At 42.3% G+C, this 18447-nt stretch overlaps 1 protein-coding gene across 5 annotated transcripts; it reads right to left on the reverse strand.

The window, feature by feature from the left end:
* Positions 1-1112: 1112 nt before the first annotated feature.
* On the reverse strand, positions 1113-18300 carry LOC137290636 (mRNA export factor-like). Of its 5 annotated transcripts, none has more exons than XM_067821704.1 (11): positions 18248-18300; positions 17133-17253; positions 12701-12796; positions 12401-12493; positions 9780-9866; positions 6130-6216; positions 4825-4896; positions 4121-4228; positions 3540-3719; positions 2392-2586; positions 1113-1836 (listed from the first exon to the last, which is right to left on the reverse strand). In XM_067821704.1, the coding sequence occupies exons 2-11, from the start codon at positions 17226-17228 to the stop codon at positions 1744-1746; spliced, it is 1107 nt and encodes a 368-aa protein (XP_067677805.1). In that variant the 5' UTR covers positions 17229-17253; positions 18248-18300; the 3' UTR covers positions 1113-1743. The 5 variants fall into 5 exon arrangements, with proteins under 5 accessions (XP_067677805.1, XP_067677808.1, XP_067677807.1 ...); XM_067821707.1 differs by having other exon boundaries at positions 1116-1836; positions 17891-18281; XM_067821706.1 differs by having other exon boundaries at positions 1116-1836; positions 18165-18270.
* Between the last annotated feature and the right edge of the window lie 147 nt (positions 18301-18447).

Consider the following 18447-nt stretch of genomic DNA (forward strand, 5'->3'; position numbering starts at 1 on the left):
GGCCAATACTCAATCGATAGAGACGGTCTATGAGAAGTATCAACGGGATCAATTTCAAGTGGACGTTTGGTTTTTTTGGGGGGTATTTCATAAGCCATGATTGGTGTCATATGATTCATCATCCGAGCTCCCCACCCACCATATCACAAGGACAATGCTAAAGCAAGCGGGCCTCCAGCTTGCAGCACCAAGGATACCCGGATGATATACTCCAGCAGAAGAATTAAGAGATTAATAATTCTACCAGATTGGCCCATGAGCCACCGCCTTCTGGCATAGGACTCTAGGCAAATTACAGAACAACATACTTCAAATTCAAAATGTTTTAGATTATATAGTCAAGTCCAAATTTACAACGATTCCAAATGATATATGTGCATTGATAAATATAATAATGCCCCATGCACAGGGCTTGGCATGACCAGCCGATTGGTCGAACCGGGCCTATTCGACCACCCGTCTAGGCGAAGTCAGGGCCGAAGTGGTGTATTGAGCAACAGGAACACGGTTGCAAGCTCCTATTGCTCTCAACCACCAGGATCCCCTCCTCCGCCGACACAGGGCTGCAACCCACGGCAAACGGGTTGGTGGACCAAATATCCTCCCGGGTCCACTACGGGGATGTCGGCGAGCTCTTGGCGTTACCCAGCACCCACCACGAGGAGGTGGCTCGCCACGGGTGCCGGTTCGTACACGAACGATTCCGAATGCTATTTAGTGTACGATCCCTTCCGGGTGATGCACACGGCGCACGTTACAACCATGACAACGGTGAGTGAACAGTCCCTGTCATGAAATCAGGAACCTTTTTAAAGGAGTAGAATCAGTCAAGGCATAGTAACTATCACCAGAACTTAACACCCCCAAGTTTGATACCACTGTGAATTCACATCTAACATACAGTGATGGTGACACGTGAGTTCCATCTTCATATGCTGCAGCCATTTGGGGTTTTTGGTTGAGATATTTTCTCTCAAAATACTCCTACTAAAAGTTACTTGATCATGTGCTGATACCACATACACTGAGAGGATGACTGATGTAGTTTCATGAAGTAAGATACCTTTGGCACTTGTTCTGCCCCTCTATATGAACTTAATTGACAACACAAGTTACGCAGCTGCTGCTGATCCTTTATTGTCTTATCATGCTTATGTACATGGACACTCAGTAGCAAGGCGATGAGTTGACCACCAGGTATACAGGTATGAGACACACAGGCCAGGTGAAACACAGGTTCTGCAACACACCTTCATTAATCACAATGATCTTCTCCTAAGTCGTAAATAATGAAACCCTCATCCTTTCACATGTACTACAGTGACATTACAGAACATGGAAAAAGCAGTGTTACATATTGGGAATTGAAAGGACATGCTTCATGGTCACTTTGTTACAAAGGCTTCGTGTGAAATACATGATCATTTTAACAATATCTGATTCTTACGCGAAATGTCCGTCTCCTCCCAAGTGAGGACCACCAGTTATTGGACCCTTGTCAACTGATATCACTGATCACCATTGGACTCTGGGACAACCAGACATTGCACTAGCATATAACACAGACATATAGAATGACACAAGCAATGACAATTACATGAATATTTACAATGGTCATGATCTTCAACTTCTGTCACGGAATAGTTTGACCCATAGTGATCAAGTATGCCAGAAGTATCTTCATGTGGATGATTGTTGAATATGACTGCAACCAATGTCCATGTTGTGTGTGGCTGAGGACATTTAGGACCTCTTGGTGCTGGGCTTCAGTTCATCAAAGCAGGACCGGAGGAAGATATGTGGCTTCATCTTCTGTGGGTCATACCCTTCATGACCCTGAAATAGTAAGTCCAACTTTTAAACCAGCTCTTTCTCAAGGAGTGAGGGAATGTCTCATGTCTATGTAACAGACAGCATGGTCACAGCTGTATGTGTTACTTGTGACAATGGGAGCATATTTTGAAAAGATTCAAGATGGAATGAACAAGGTCAGATCATGCAATGCAGTGATCAATATCATAAGGAATGATCCTTACTCATAGGAAACAATATCGTGCAATCAACTAAGTTGCCAAGGTTGACTGCCAACCATTTAAAGGTCATCTCCTCTGTCCAGCATAGGTTGTTTTAGATCTATTCTAATCCTGACTGATGTGTGTGACGTGAGTGAGTGAGTGAGTGAGTGAGTGAGTGAGTGAGTGAGTGAGTGAGTGAGTGAGTGAGTGAGTGAGTGAGTGAGTGAGTGAGTGAGTATGGTTTGGGATCACTTCAAAAACACTGGAGCTGGGGCGAAAACAATTGGTTTCATTGTAAGGCTTTCATACATAAGGAATGGATCACCCAGCACTGTTGGTGAGGAATGACAACCAAATAATTTCAGCTTGCACTGACCTTGGACCAATCGTAGCTGGAGGCGTAGGCAAAGATGTTGCCTTGAGCGTTGAAGTTACAGGTGGTGATAGGCTGGTCAAACTGGTCAGAGGTCTTCAGTTTGGTGCGAGCATCCTTGTCCCAGAAGCTGAATCTGCCATCGGATCCCACAGTGGACAGAGTTCCGTGGACAGGATGGAATGAGATGTCATTCACCTGCAGCAGAGTGACTATCTTTATCTGGTGTTTTCATAAGGTAAAAACAAAATCACACGATACAGTAAATAATACACAGATATAGCACAGAACAATGTATCAGTTACATACAAACAGATTCAAATGAAACATGCTATGATTTGCAATCTCATTAAGCAGAGGTCTACCATGATATGATACTTTTCTGCTATAAGACCATGAAAGGATGATCAAGATTGACTTTCTGGTCAGCCATTTTTACCTTTGGGTGACGGTTAACAAACAGGAGGTAAACAAGACCACAGATTGCGGAATGTCAAAAAACTTCACCTATGGTGTCATGTCCACATTCACTGTATAGAATTTGAAAGTCAAAGGTTCTTCTCACAATATATAAATAATGCACTTACATAGCTTATTTTATGTACACTGGCACGTACAATCCTGATTAGTCTTGCTGCGTAAGTGCCTTCCCACTGAGATACAATATTTTGCAGTCAATATGCATACCCCAACTCGTATGCAATATAATGACACCGAGCCAATCAGTGTTTGTTTCATTCCCATAATGTCGAGCACCAGCCAGGGTAACAAAAACAATCTGTAAACCTCTTTGAGTATAGTGAATGAGTGAGTTTAGTTTTATGCCGCACTCAGCAATATTCCAGCTATATGGCGGCGGTCTGTAAATAATGGAGTCTGGACCAGACAATCCAGTGATCAACAACACGAGCATCGATCTACGCAATTGGGAACCGATGACATGTCAACCAAGTCAGCGAGTCTGACCACCCAATCCTTTTATGGCAAGCATGGGTTGCTGAAGGCCTATTCTACCCCGGGACCTTCACTGGTCTCTTTGGGTATAACGTAGCTCGAGGATCAAACCAGAACCGATGATCCAGCCCCTCAACCCAACAGGCTGTATCAACAACCATCAGTCCAAGCTGACCATATGTCAATCATGAACTTACTGCGTATATGTCCTGCACGCCGTTGGATGCTCCATTGGACCGGTGGCACTTGAAGGTGAAGTTGTCCTTGGGGTTGGTAGGGTTGACGTAGTGTATGGCCACACGGCCCTCGATGCTGCCCAGTGCGAAGCCAGTAGGGGCGTTGGTCTTCTTGTCAAGGAAGATACTCACACAGCGATGCTGCACAGAGAGATGCAAGGGATGGAATCATAAGATCTTATTCAAAACATCCACTGGTGAAATAATGTTTCAGATGTGAACAATCTCAAAATAAATGCTAAAAAAGGGAGCATATTCATAAAAATAAGTAACCATGCTAACATGCAATCTAGCTGCAATCAGATTTTGTATTGAGTGAATGTTTATTTTCTATATAAAGACAGAAGGTAAAATGACACGCTGTGTTTATGTGGCAGTCTTTCAAATGGGGCAGTTGCAAATGATTAGAATCCAAATCTGTGGTTCTGTTTAAAGATCTGTTGGGAATTGTGTAAACATGACTAAATTTCTTGACATAAAATGTTAATTGGAGTTCAAATGTTTCATATTTAATCATAGAGTAATATGGAAGCTGTTGCCACCTGGTATTTGAGGGGTGATTCCATCCTTTTGAACTCTTGAGGCTGGTTCTCCAGTTGGTAGATGATGAGACCTCGACCTGCTGTACCAACAACTGCCATGGGGTATTTCTACAACATTAGCAAACAAGCTGGGGATAAATCATCATTATTATTAAATGTTTCATCATCATCATCATCATCATCATCATCATCATCATCATCCGCGTAACAATTAGAGGCAAGATGTACAGAGACCATTCGGAAAAGTCACTTGCCTAAAGCGATACCACTTGTGTGCTTCAGCATTCAGTAACATGTCAACCATCCAGCTACTTATATGTCCCCAGGGACCAGGCTCAGGGGTAAGTCTGTGAGTGTGCTTAAACTGCACTCAGAACTATACATATCACAGCATGTAACTTTCAAGCTGGATCCAAACAGAAGCTGGTCTCAAGATGTTTACAATTCCAGATCCAGGAGCACAGGTCTGGTTTGGACAAACCTTGAAACATATTCATGACAAACAGAAACAGGAAGCAATAATCACCCGTCACATACTGCAGCCAGAGATAACGAGGCCACCTCCAGCACAGTAACTATAAGATGACAGTTATGGCCCTGTCTACCTGCATGTGAAGCATGGGTGCCATAGGCATAAAGTCAGAACCTAGAACCCTATGGGCACTTCTCTTGATGCTGCATGGCTCAGTGTTACTGTTACTCACCACATCAGCGCAGTAGCATCTCTCGGGGAGTTGGATGTTCATGATGGGGTTGGGAGATCGAGTATCCCAGAACTGAGGGAGAAAGACACTTTAACATTATACATAAAAATGGAAGCAGAAACAAGTCTACTACAACAGTTCCTCATAAATAGAAATATTTGGGCTATCTCTCCAGATAAAAATTGTTTCTATTTTACACAGAATATCTATCCTAACCATGAATCAAGAAATGATTGTCTGTTAGGACCTATCCTGGTCAGGAACCTATACAGGGAAGAAAGCGTGGGGTACTGTTGACCTACCCTGACTAGGGAGATCAGCATGGGGTACTGATGGCCTACCCTGACTAGGAATCTATACAGGAAAACAAGCATGGGGTACTGGGTACCTACCCTGACTAGGGAGATCAGCATGGGGTAGAATAGGCCCTCAGCAACCCATGCTTGCCATAAAAGGCAACTATGCTTGTTGTAAGAGGTGACTAACAGATCGGGTGGTCAGACTCGCTGACTTGGTTGAATCTCATCGGTTCCCAATTGAACAGGTCAATGTTCATGCTATTGATCACATCATTGCCTGGTTCATGTTCAATTATTCGAGTGCAGCGTAAAACTAAACTCACTCATTCTCTGGGACCTATCCTAACTGGATTGCCTGGTCCATGTTCGATTATTTATAGATCACCGCCATATACCTGAAACATTACTGAGTGCGGCGTAAAACTAAACTCACTCACTCTCTGGGGCCTATCCTAACCAGGAATCTCTACAGGGAGACAAGCATGGGGTGCTGGGAACCTATCCTGAACAGGAATCTCTACAGGGAGACAAGCATGGGGTGCTGGGAACCTATCCTGAACAGGAATGTCTACAGGGAGACAAGCATGGGGTGCTGGGAACCTATCCTGAACAGGAATGTCTACAGGGAGACAAGCATGGGGTGCTGGGAACCTATCCTGAACAGGAATCTCTACAGGGAGACAAGCATGGGGTGCTGGGAACCTATCCTGATCAGGAATGTCTACAGGGAGACAAGCATGGGGTGATGGGAACCTATCCTGACCAGGAATGTCTACAAGGAGACAAGCATGGGGTGCTGGGAACCTATCCTGATCAGGAATGGCTACAGGGAGACAAGCATGGGGTGATGGGAACCTATCCTGATCAGGAATGTCTACAGGGAGACAAGCATGGGGTGATGGGAACCTATCCTGATCAGGAATCTCTACAGGGAGACAAGCATGGGGTGCTGGGAACCTATCCTGATCAGGAATGTCTACACTTATTCAGAAGTTCTGTGTTCTACCTTGAGAGTCTTGTCCCAGCTGCCTGTCATCACACAACTGTAGTTTGGGGCCTTCACCCAGTGGACTGTCTTGATTGGAGCGTCATGCTGGAACAATCAACAGAACACTCTGCAGCAATGGAGGCGAGCACTTCACCAAGCACCATTACAATTTCATTCAAACAAACACAATGGACACGAAAATCTGTTTTCTCAGGCTTATCACAATTTGATCAAAAGGCCCCAAATATACAGATTTCATTCATGACTTAATCTGGATACAAACAGGAACATGAATAGTGCTGACAAGGCCAGGAACATGAAAGTGGTAAGCTGTGCTTCAAACTCGCAATAAGGTTTTGGGCATGCAAAAGAGATTCAACACTGCACAGCTCATTCGGATTCATTACATGACCCATGAAGTCTTTTTTCAACAGAACTCATAACCTACACTGTTACCTGCCAAACAAGTTATATATGAAACGAATGCTTCTTGTTCAGTAAGCATGGTAAGGTTCTCATGCATTTTTCATTACATGGTACACAGATGTTTTTCGGTACCCCAAAATGAAAAATGTAATTTTCTGAATAAAATTGATATTTTATACTTATCCTGACTCATGCTTAATTGCTTATCTCCTCTTCCTGGCGAAGATAGTGGAACACCTGAAATCCCTTGAAGTTCCCTTCTAAAAGAAGCCGACGTAAAATTCACACTCCCTTCCTATGCACATGGTCAGCTGATCTGTCATGACACTTCACTCTCTCCTATAATTGCCCGACACGAGAATATGAGAATTCAGGGTGTCTGTGAGGGGCGGCTGGGAGGGCTTTCGCCATGAGTCAGGATAAATATAAAATATAAATTTTATTCAGAATATTTTTCCTTATCCTGACTCATGCTTAATTGCTTACAGCATCCAAAGGAAACGGTGGTGGGTCAGACCATGCAGGATTCTGCTGTCTGTTCCAAATTACGTCCAATAATTTCCCACCTGACCCGAACTTGTAACAGCGATAATTCAGTCCTATTCTTTTCAAATTTGACATCCAGTCATACTTGCCTTCCATATTAGGCTTTGTTGACTGGCATGTGATGACACCAAAAGTAGCTAGCGTCCTGCTAGTTTCTGATGCAACTAAATGTCAAGATATAACAATCGAGACTAGTTGCGACCTTTCTTCATGTTCAAATATCTTCATAATGATTACAACGTCCTAATCACTCATGCTAGTCTGTTAAAAATGTGCGCATAGACTGTCCACCAAAATACTCTGCACAGTGTCTGGCTTCCACAAGCCATGTGATAAATCGGGTGAGTTAATTCAGTGTTGTTGGGGAACTGTCAGTTGCTGAGCAACGATAAGTGGCCCAAACTGATGAATGCCAGTGACGTCCTCCGTGGTTATGTCTCACAGGTAATGGCTGGCAAACACCGTGTTTGACTTCCAAAACAGCCTTCCATAATAGTTGATAGCGAGCAATAGGGCTTCCTACGGTGACAAATCACGATGGTGTCTAACTTTGTTCCTCCTAGAGTAAGACGAATTCATAGATCGCAGATGATACAGACTGTGTGAGTCTAAATCAAAAGGGGACGATGACTGCATACGGCGTCTTCTATGAATAGGGGAGACTGAAGGAGACCTTCTCCGATGACGAGTCCATCCACGAGTGCACTCACACGGGCGTGTGACATCACTCATCTGAGCATAACTACCTGTGTGAGTGCACTCACTCGGCGTGGGTGTGTGGGTCTCTGTACTGTGACCCAATGACCGGGACCTGGATCTTCTGGCGTGCATGCACCTCCTCTTCATCATCAGACATGAGAGCAGGTCTAGCAGTCTCAGTAAACTTAGTCTCAGTACTTTTCTTTACACTCCACCACTGAGTCTAACAAAACCTTATGGGAGGTCGCGTCAAGTAACCTTTGAGATTGACCAATCAAAACACATACCTTTTGAACTTTTTATCTCGAAAAGGTGCATACTCGAACGACCCCGAATGCTATTTAGCTTACGCTTGCTTCCAGGTGATGCACACGGCTTACGTACAACCATAACAACGGCGAGTAAACTTTCACTGAAAAAGGTTTTTTTGGCAATATTCAAGGATGTCATCTTGCGGAAATATTAGCTAATGGTAACCATGTCAACAGAAACCCCAAAGCTTATATACTGCAGGTCAAATAATTGTGTTATATGCTGATTTTTGTTTGTGGAGAGATCTGTGTCAGTGACCTGAATATTTTGAAAGTACCTCCGATCGCAAAATAGTAGCCGTTGTCAGATTGGTTAAATCTATTTAACAGTCTCCCGTTTGATTGGTTTGATTCTCCCGTTGCTCAAAGGTTACCTGACGCGACCTCCTACTAGGTTTTGTTAGACTCAGTGGTGGAGTGTAATGAAATACACTGAGACTAAGTTTACTTAGACTGGCAGGTCTAGATGAATGCTCTTGCTGATTCGTAGTCGACATCGTTGACGGGTGCAGTTGTCTTTCCTCTTCCAACCGTCGCTCCATAAGATTCATCATCTGTGTTGTGAACTGTTGCATGAAGGTGCCGGTGTTGAATGCACGCACTGCGTGCATTGACGACTGTGTGGAAGAGTTGTCTACGATGCCTGAGGTTGCATTTGACATCGGTGTCGATCTAGTTGCCGATGTCTGTTGACTGATGTCCTCACTCCATATCATCAACGAGGACTCGTAAAAAAATTGACATTCTTCTAAGGGGAAGATCTCTTCCCCGAATGATTTTTTCATCAAAGAGGGATGATTCTGCGATGATCTTATGGACGAAGACTTTGACTTCGATGACTTTGATTTCTGGTCTGTGACCGCCCTGCCTCAACAGATGGTCTCTTCTGAGTCTTGGGAGGGGACTCGCCCGACCCTGGACACAACCTCAGAGATACAGCTGGCATATCACGGAATGAATCTCAGCATCAATAATTAAACGGTTAGCTGATTTTGTTTCACCAGATTTAGACATGGCTAATGGGAGCCAATGTTGCTTATCTCTAGCACGTCTGTGAACAGACCGTAAATATAATAAAAATTCTGCTTCAGACAAATTAATACAAAATTTACAAGTATGAGCACAACAAAAAGGTTTACATGCCCAGCAAAGTAAATGCAGGTCAACCACTGACAATCGTAACCAGCACTGACGACACGATTTCATCAACTGAGGCAAAGGCACAATAATCACAAATTTGTATAATAATAATACATATACACAAGTCCAAAACCGCATACAACACAAATTTAGTTAGAAAAACCAAAAGAATGAAAGACTTATCACTGTATACGAAGCCCTGGGTGCCTCCAGCCACCCTCGACGAGCGATAGGGAGCAAGTGAAGTATCATGGCCGATCAGCTGACCATGTGCATAGGTAGGAAGGTAATACATGGGTGAGTGTGAATTTTACATCCGCTTCTTTAAGAAGGGAACTTCAAGGGATTTTAGGTGTTCCACTACCTTCGCCAGGAAGAGGAGATAAGCAGTTAAGCATGAGTCAGGATAAGGAAAAATGTGGGAAAAATAAATCTAAGTCCTTTTCAGAACATATACAAGTTACCCCTACAAAAGTTTGAACTGCAGAGTACACAATGGTTTGAAAAGGATTAGACAAACATGAAAATAACACATGCATATCTCACCTGTGCTACTTGTAACGCTTGATTGCTGTTGAGGTCCCACATTTTCACAGTCTTGTCACATGATGCAGTGAACACCTTGGTGCCATCCTGGAAACACAGCCTTCAATGATCACCTACTTCCTAACAGTAACACTTACTGCCTAACATAAACTTCATTTCAGGTAGTAGGGTCCCTTACAGAAAGGTTTATTTGTTTAAAGAATGAGGACTATGATTTATGGATATATGACTTCTTTTATTCAGTGAGTGTGACGTTTCGACATAGATACTAATGTCGTTGTCAAGCAAATGGTACAGGGTAATGAATTTGTGGAGGAATATATACATGAATTGTTGTTACAATTAATCAGAAGATGATGAGTTGTTTATACAATAAATGGGGTTCATGTACACAAGCTGATGGGAAGTCAGAAGTTAATAAGGAGTAGGGTATAGGAGATTGGAAGCCAGTAGGGTGTTGTTATAATAAAGTGGATTGGAGTACAGAATTATTTCATCAAGTGATGATATGCGAGTGGCATTTGGTAGCCCTCATCTCTGTTGATCGCTGGTTCAATCTTCATGATGTGGAGTGCCTCTAGTAGCTTGCGGATTTTGTATTCTGACTGGTTCTTTTCTAAGATTTTGATGTTGCTCCAGTTGATGGAAAGGTTTGGGTGGTCTCTGATGTGGTCGGCAATGGCTGATTTGGATGCTGATGGTGAAGGGAGCTGATTGGTGTCTAGGGCTCTTGGTGGTTGGATGGAGGGTGCTCCTGATGGTCTGGTTGACAAAGGAGGGCGGGTATTCGTTATAGGTTGTGAAGGCATGTCTGAGGTGGTCCAGCTTGATCTCGAATAATTCAGGTGTAGAGGAGATGTTTTTGGCACGACGGGTCAGGGTTGCGATAAGGCCTCTCTTGACGTGGATGGGATGGCAGGAGGAGAAGTGGATGTATTGGTCAGTGTGGGTCGGCTTGCGGTATACGCTTGTGGTGAGGGTGTGGTTTTCTCTCTGGAACTGTACATCTAAGAAGGGGAGTTTGGGGAGTTATGTATATCCATAAATCATAGTCCTCATTCTTCATCTACTAAACTTCTAGAATGCCTAACAAAGATATCATTTGTTTGTTTGTTTGTTTGTTTGCTGTTTAATGTTGCACTCAGTTACGTTACAGCTATATGTCCACAGCAAATAGACACATTAGTCATGTCTCAATCAGACAATTCAGTGATTGCTGTTACGAGTATGATCCACGACACAAAGATATGATGACACAATCCATGAAGTTTCACAGTGAAATTCAGTTAACTCTCCTCTCAAGACCAGCAACTTGTCTGCTTGGGGCCTATTTGAACACTGAATCCAAGAAGGGTTTGCAAAGGATAATTAGCTATCAGTATTCTGGGTTAGCAAAAAAACACTTCAACCATGTGCATAGCTGGACACAGAACCTGGCTGTGTGTGAGGGAAGGACTGAAGTATCCTCCATCTCAGGGTGACTGTAACACATCATCATCATACCTGCAGTGAGCAGTACTTGTTAACTGTCACGGGAAATCTTTACGTTCTGTGGGAGGGTCATCTGATGTCAACAGACACTCCGTTGAAGATACATTTCAACAAATAACTGTTGCCAACAGATTCTGATGAATATGTGAAAATGTTTAATTAGAGAAAAAAGTGATAATCTTGCAGGCATTGGCCCACATTTTTGTGGCTTGTAACACAAATGATATGTGAACAAGTGTCTGTGTTTGTAATGTTTTTAACTAAAGCTTCCTATACCTACTGGTTCCACAATTCAAACAACTGATTGCCTGCCTCTCAACTGTTGTATAAGCTGCTATCAAGTATTTTGTGACCATCTACATTGGTTCTATGGAGATAATTGTTTTCGTGTTATAAGGACAGTTTCACTTGGGATAATCAAGACTATCCTGTGGAAGTCGCGGTGGCTGAGCGGGCTAGGCGGCTGACTTTGTGTGCTGGCGATTAGGTGCCTGACTCTGAGAGTGCGAGTTCGAATCCTGAATGGGACTAAACCAAAAAAGTACTAGAATTTGTACTTTACTAAGAAAGTGAAATCCCAAATATGACACATGTTGCATCTGACCAGTTTCTACATGGCATCATGTAATCATAGTCTAGACTACCAGTTGTTCCTCGTTACGTTCTAGCTCATGTTCCTGTCTGTCATTGCCTTGAGTTCTAGCTCATGTTCCCACAAGTCATTGCCTTGAGTTCTAGCTCATGTTCCCATCTGCCATTGCCTTGAGTTCTAGCTCATGTTCCCGTCACACAAAGTCAGCCGCCTAGCCCACTCAGTCACCGTGACTTCCACAAAAATGAAAGTCGGACAACTGGAAGTCTAGACTGCATACTTTGTATACTAGAATTTGTACTTTACTGAGAAAGTGAAATCCCAAATATGACACATGTTGCATCTGACCAGTTTCTACATGGCATCATGTAATCATACCCTGTCTTATAATACGTTTTCATTCAGATACTGAAGTTCATGTTGTTTTTGAGATAACAAAGTACAAAAGCAAGTACTACACTAATTCTCAACTTTGATCGTATCCAATGTCGTATTGTCAAGAATGGGCTATGAATGTTTCGAGCTAAGCAGGCCTTACATCACTCCAGTCCACATCGAGAACAGGTCCTGTGTGAGTCTGCTGGGCCTTGGGGATAGTCTGTCCACTCTGCTGTACCTCCCAACAACGCACCTACCAGAAATATAAAACAGAGAAACATTCCTGGGATACATACATACATACATACATACATACATACATACATACATACATACATACATACATACATACATACATACATACATACATACATACATACATACATACATACATACATATATGCATGTATATATATATGCATGTATATATATGTACACATGTGTACCACCAAATACTCACGTTGTTGTCCCAGCTGCCTGCTACAAGGAATGTAGACGGTAGGGTTCCTGGGCTGAACTTGAGGCAACTTACACTGTCATCAGGGGGAGAAGCAACCTGACAAACAAGCACGGTATTCCATGATAATTGTAGAAAGTGATCTCGACTCCTTCAAAAACACGAAAACTTTGGAAGCAAGTTTAAGTGGTACCTCAATTTATGTAATTTTCAGAATAAAATCGATATTTTACACTTGTCCTGATTCATGCTTATTATGCTTATCTCATCCATCTATTCGAAGATAGTGGAAGACTTGAAATCCCTTTAAGTTCCCTTCTAACTGAAGCAGACATACAAAACATGCACCCACTGGGAGCCCCCATTTCCTGCCAAAACATGAGTAGCCATGCTTGCCACTCCCTCCAAAATCTCCGAAGTCCTTACTGTGAATTCAGCGTGCCTGAGAGGGGCGGTTGGGAGGGCTTGACACCATGAGTCGGGATAAGTATAAAATATGAATTTTATTCAGAAAATTACATATTTCTCCTCATCCTGACTCATGCTTAATATGCTTCCAGAATCCAACGGAAACGACCGTGGGTCAGGCCATGCTGGCTTCTTTTGACAGCCATATAAGTATGTCCAGTACTTACCCCTCCCTTTTGGGAAAACAGCGATAGATCGGTCCTGTTCTTCCAGTATTATTCTGTGAGATGAGGGGATCATATCCAGTCTAACTTGTCTTCTCTTCAAGCATTTGTTGACTGGAACGTGATGATATAAAGATCAGCTACTGTCTTGCTAGTGTCTAATGCAACTGTATGTCAAAATGTCTATCAAGACCCTTCTTCATGTACAAGTATCTTAATTATCAGTAAACGGTCATAAGAACTGTTCAAGAAATGCACATAGACTCCCAACCATTATACTCCACAGAGTGTCTTGGTCTCAAAAAGTCATGTAATAAAAGGGACAGTGAAACTCAGCCCTGCTGTGGAACCGTTAGTTGTTGTGCGACAAGAAGTGGCCCAAATTGGTGAATGCCAGTGATGTTCTCCGCGCCAGTGTTCCGTAGGCAGTGGTTGGCAAACACCTGTATTAGATTTCCAAAAGCAGCCCTCCATTATAGTTGCTAGTGAGTAGTTTCCATGTAAAGCGAGTGTCAATGCCAAGTTTCTCTTTTTGTGTGGACTGAATGCTTGCAGCGGTTCAAGTCCTTCTGCTTTGTAGGTCCTCAGTATAACAGCTCTCATCCACACTGAGATAGTGTTGCAGGATGCTTCCATAGGTGTCTCAGTAGATAATGGGATGAATAAGCTCTTGAAACATTGTATCCTTGTCTTTGTATGTTGGAGTTATATTTTTAATGCTCTGACTGGGCATAATGATGAATCCTGTGTATCATGAGGCCAAAGGACTGCAGATAATGCCAGGATGTGGAATTGTCTGTCTGGTTGTCTAGACAGTTGATTTTTGACAACGAAATCCCATCTCAATCCTAGATGTGCAATCTCATGATGACTGGAGTTGAATCGTGTCCAGTGGAAGTCCAGAGCACATATTGACATTGCTACTGCTGTAGCTAGGGCGAGTAGAAACAGCATTTTCTGTGTCCAATATTCAGTCTGGTCTAGTGGCTGGTAGACATCACTCGTGAGGTGTTGTAATAGAATATTCAGATCCCAAGCTAGAGCCTTAAATCTGCGTTATTGGTCTTCCAGCTTGAACGAGCATAGTAAGGCCTAGTAGTTGAAGTGCTTTAGTCAGCTTGATCCCCGTTTTCATGGTGATAGCAGAACTGAGTGCTGCCAAGTATGTTGAGAGTGTAGAACCTTTCAGTCCCTTGGTATGTCGTAGATGACATAAGTAGCCTGCTACTTGAGGATGTGTGGCCTTCACTGCAGCCATTCTTTTTGGTGTATCTTTCAAACCACATTCATTTATTGTTGTATAAGGTGCGCAGAGATGTACATAGAGCTAAAGTGACTACATTCACCCCTTCAGTAGAATATCCTTGATGTTTTAAACAGGCTTTGATACGATCCAGATGTGAAGTTGGAACGACGTTGGATTGCCTTGTGCTTGTTTGGTATGTAGATGGACGTGTAGGTTCTTACACTCTGGTAGTTGTAGTGTTGGTTGTTCTGGTTCTTCGATGAGTACTGGGAACCGATCTCTCACACTGGTTAATAGGGTGCGACCAAAGTCACTTGTATCAGCATTGTCTGTTTTATGTTCCCGATGACTTTCGATAGTCCTGGAGGGAGGAACAAGTAGGCGTTCAGCCTTCCCACAAGATGCTGGGAGCGCATGCTAATGGATTTGGCACTAGAGATACGAATGTTGGTATCTGCTTGATGAACCTTGTGGTAAATAGGTCTATTTGTGGAGATCCGCATGTCTGGCTGATGAGTCAGAATGCCTCTTGATGTAGCATCCATTCCATTGGAGATGGCTGTAGTGTGCATAACAGCACGTTGGCCATGATGCTGCATGCACCTAGGATATGACATGCCTTTATAAGGAGGTCCAAATCGTTGATGGTGTCGAAGAGTTGAAAGATCACCTGTATCAGTATGTGTGATTGTGTCGATCCTTGCATGTATAAGTAGAACTCTACTGCTGGGTTGTCTGTATGAACCAACAGTAGTTTATTGCTCAATGCTGTCAGCCAATGACGTACTGCATTCATTACTGCTTTCATCTCCAGGTGTTGATATACTAAATGCATTTGTTGCATGTCCAAATTCTGCCACCTCGTTGTCCATGTGTGCACCCCAACTTTGTTGTGATTCATCTATGTAGACATGGTTGTTGTAGACCGGCTCTAGCAAATAAGTCCCCCCACAAACATTTGATTGGTGAATCCACCATTGCAGATATGGTCTTCAGTTGTCCAGCAGAGCTATCCGATCTGAGGTGTTGAGGTGCTGAATCAGGAACTGTTGTAATGGGCATAGTTGTAGATGTCCTCATCTGGTCAAATCCTGTGCTGGGCAGACTGAGTGTAGACATTGCCACTGTGGTAGTGATAATGGTGAGAGTAGAGCTTGTTCTATCATGGCTTGAATTTTTACCCACCGATCCCCTGGGATGATGATGCGGTTCAACAAAGCGATGAATCCCAAGGAATTGAAGATCTTGCTGTGGCTCTAATTCTGACTTCAGTAATTCACAAACCATCCGAGTTGAGCTAGCAGCTTGAGGATGAAGGCTAACTGTAATCTGAGTTGACTTATCCTCGGATGCACTTGGAGGCTGTCATGCTGGTAAAAGGCGCTACGAAGTCCCCGGTGATGTAGGTAGGTGACGATTGGCTTGGTGTCCCGAGTAAAGATATTCCAAACGGTAGAACCATCCATTCGTATTGCTGACTATTGAAATGGAAGCGCAGATATTTCCTGGACTGTGGATATTTTGGATGCTGACTAGATAATCTGCTGGATGGATGAGATGCCATAATTGTGGTAGATGGATCATTCTGAACCATTCTGGTTTCAGTAGAAAATCCTTGTTGAACTCCTTCATGTTGTATATAAGTTGAAACTTTTCCTTGGAGTTTTTCTTGGGTGTTGGAGATTGTAGAGATGATATGGTGTCGGCTAGCAGAATCCTGAAGCCATCAGATCTAGTAGACTTAGTCAGAGATGATGACTAGGACTTCCAACTTCCTAGGTTGAGATGATCTCGATTCTGATGACATCCTCTTCTGTGATCAAGATCAAGTCTCGCAAATATCTCAACCATGCCCCCAGGGTACATTTGGCTGATCACTAAAATCATGAATTTCAGCTGTTATCACCATATAGTTAATAGATGCAGAATCAACCAATTTAGACATGACTTGCAAAAGCCTACACTGCTTGTCCTTAGCATGCTTTTGAACAGCATATAAATGTCTGAATTAGATACATTCTTACAAAGTTCACAGCAAACAGTGGAAGAATTTATATATTTATAAATTTCAACAATAATTTTACACCATGACGATAATAATTACACTCTAAAAACTGAATACGACACAATTTAGATTACTAGACTGAAATATAAGCAAACACTTATTGCCATATGGGGACCCAAAGTGCCTCCAACCATCCTCATCAGGCAATGAAGGAAAGAGTGACAAGCATGGCTTGGTCATGTGACAGTATTCACGGGAAACAGAGGCTTCCAGTAGGTGGGTGTATTGTATGTCAGCTTCAGCTAGCTGGGAACTTCAAAGGATTTCAAGCATAGAGGGAGAAGATAAGCATAATAAGCATGATTGAGGATAAGGAAAAATAAATGACTTATAAACAAAACTCTGAACCATCTTTTCTTCTAACAATGATGAAGCTTCAATTTGTTTGCTTGCTTTCTGTTTATCAGATAATGTCTTTCACATGCAGGTAGTGTTCCTCCCGACAAATAACTGGTATATCCAGTTGGGATAAACAAAGTCAAGTTCACCTACCTCGATGTCCTTCATTGGATTGTATGCTGTATTGTTTGTGGATGAGCCGAACATATTGGACTGACCGAATTGTGATGTGCCACCAAATATACTCATGGTGTTCCAAACCCACCAGAGATAACTGAAAATATACAGGTATAATATATGTAAATGACATTCTAGAGGGAGCAGGGTTAGTTTAAAGAACATACTTTCACTTCATAACAACAGTCAATGAACTTGATGGCAAAACTTGTTGGAAAATGAGGTGATAAATTGGCAGTGAGGTATCTGATGTACAGTTAGGTGCAAGCAACTTGCTCATGCCATCATTACATGTATATTGGCATGGTATTGATTACTGATACTTAACACGACAAACCTGGTAACTTTAGATGAACTGAAGGGAGTGAAATGTATTTACTACTAGTCATTTCATATGCTATAGGAAATATCTGTCTTGATAAAACTCAGAAAAGTGTTCTGGACTAGAAAAAATAATGGATGAGATGAAATCAGAGTGAGTGAGTGAGTTTAGTTTTATGCCGAACTCAGCAATATTCCAGCTAAATGTCTGTAAATAATCGAGTCTTATCAAACAAAATGAAACAAACGTGAAAAATAATGCTAATAGATGCACAAGAATAATATCATCATGAATACCTCACTAGCTTCGACACAAATCACCAATATCTAAGTGTGTGCTCGTGCCCTGACACTTTTATAAACCATATGATCTAATCATCCCAAAATAGACTGGTATGTAATTCTGAACTGACTTGAACCAGTTCAGGCACAGCAAAGCAGCTCTCGCTTCTTCGTTCTTGATCAAACCGCCGTTACGACAACTATGTAAACTTTGGAAAATGTGGAAAAGCTAAATTCATTTGCTGATAGCAACCTTAAGTTGGCCTGTGTCGATTATTTCGAACAAAGTTAAAAATCAGTAAGCCGGTTGCTGACTTTTACAGAAATACGAATAATTTCATCGGATTTGAAATATAAATGAGCCATATAGCTTTAGTTATCAATCTGGGAGTAGCATTCCCTTACACAATGAATGTATACCAGTATAAGTAATCATGTCGCAAAAGCTATTTATTCTCAACTGAACTAGATCTAGAACGAAAACGAACTTTTTCTTCCTCAGTCCGCAGATGGCGCTCGAACAAAAATCTTGAATCCGATATATAATACGGAAAAAACAAATAGGTAGCAAAATGGAAAACGATTGAGTGAAAAAAGGCCTCCAAATCAGCTGTATTTTATAAATATGGACATAAGTTTTTCCAGGATGGTAGCCTCTTACACAATATGTCATTTACTTTCACTGCAT

This window comes from Haliotis asinina, chromosome 7 (genome assembly GCF_037392515.1).
Source record: "Haliotis asinina isolate JCU_RB_2024 chromosome 7, JCU_Hal_asi_v2, whole genome shotgun sequence".
Taxonomy (NCBI): Eukaryota; Metazoa; Mollusca; class Gastropoda; order Lepetellida; family Haliotidae; genus Haliotis; species Haliotis asinina.

Coding starts and splice junctions, on each gene's coding strand:
- LOC137290636 (XM_067821704.1), bottom strand. CDS start 17,228: ATGAGTATATTTGGTGGCACATCACAATTCGGTCAGTCCAATATGTTC. Junction 12,797..17,132: donor ATCCAATGAAGGACATCGAG/GTAGGTGAACTT, acceptor CTTGTTTGTCAG/GTTGCTTCTCCCCCTGATGA. Junction 4,229..4,824: donor GATGCTACTGCGCTGATGTG/GTGAGTAACAGT, acceptor CTAATGTTGTAG/AAATACCCCATGGCAGTTGT.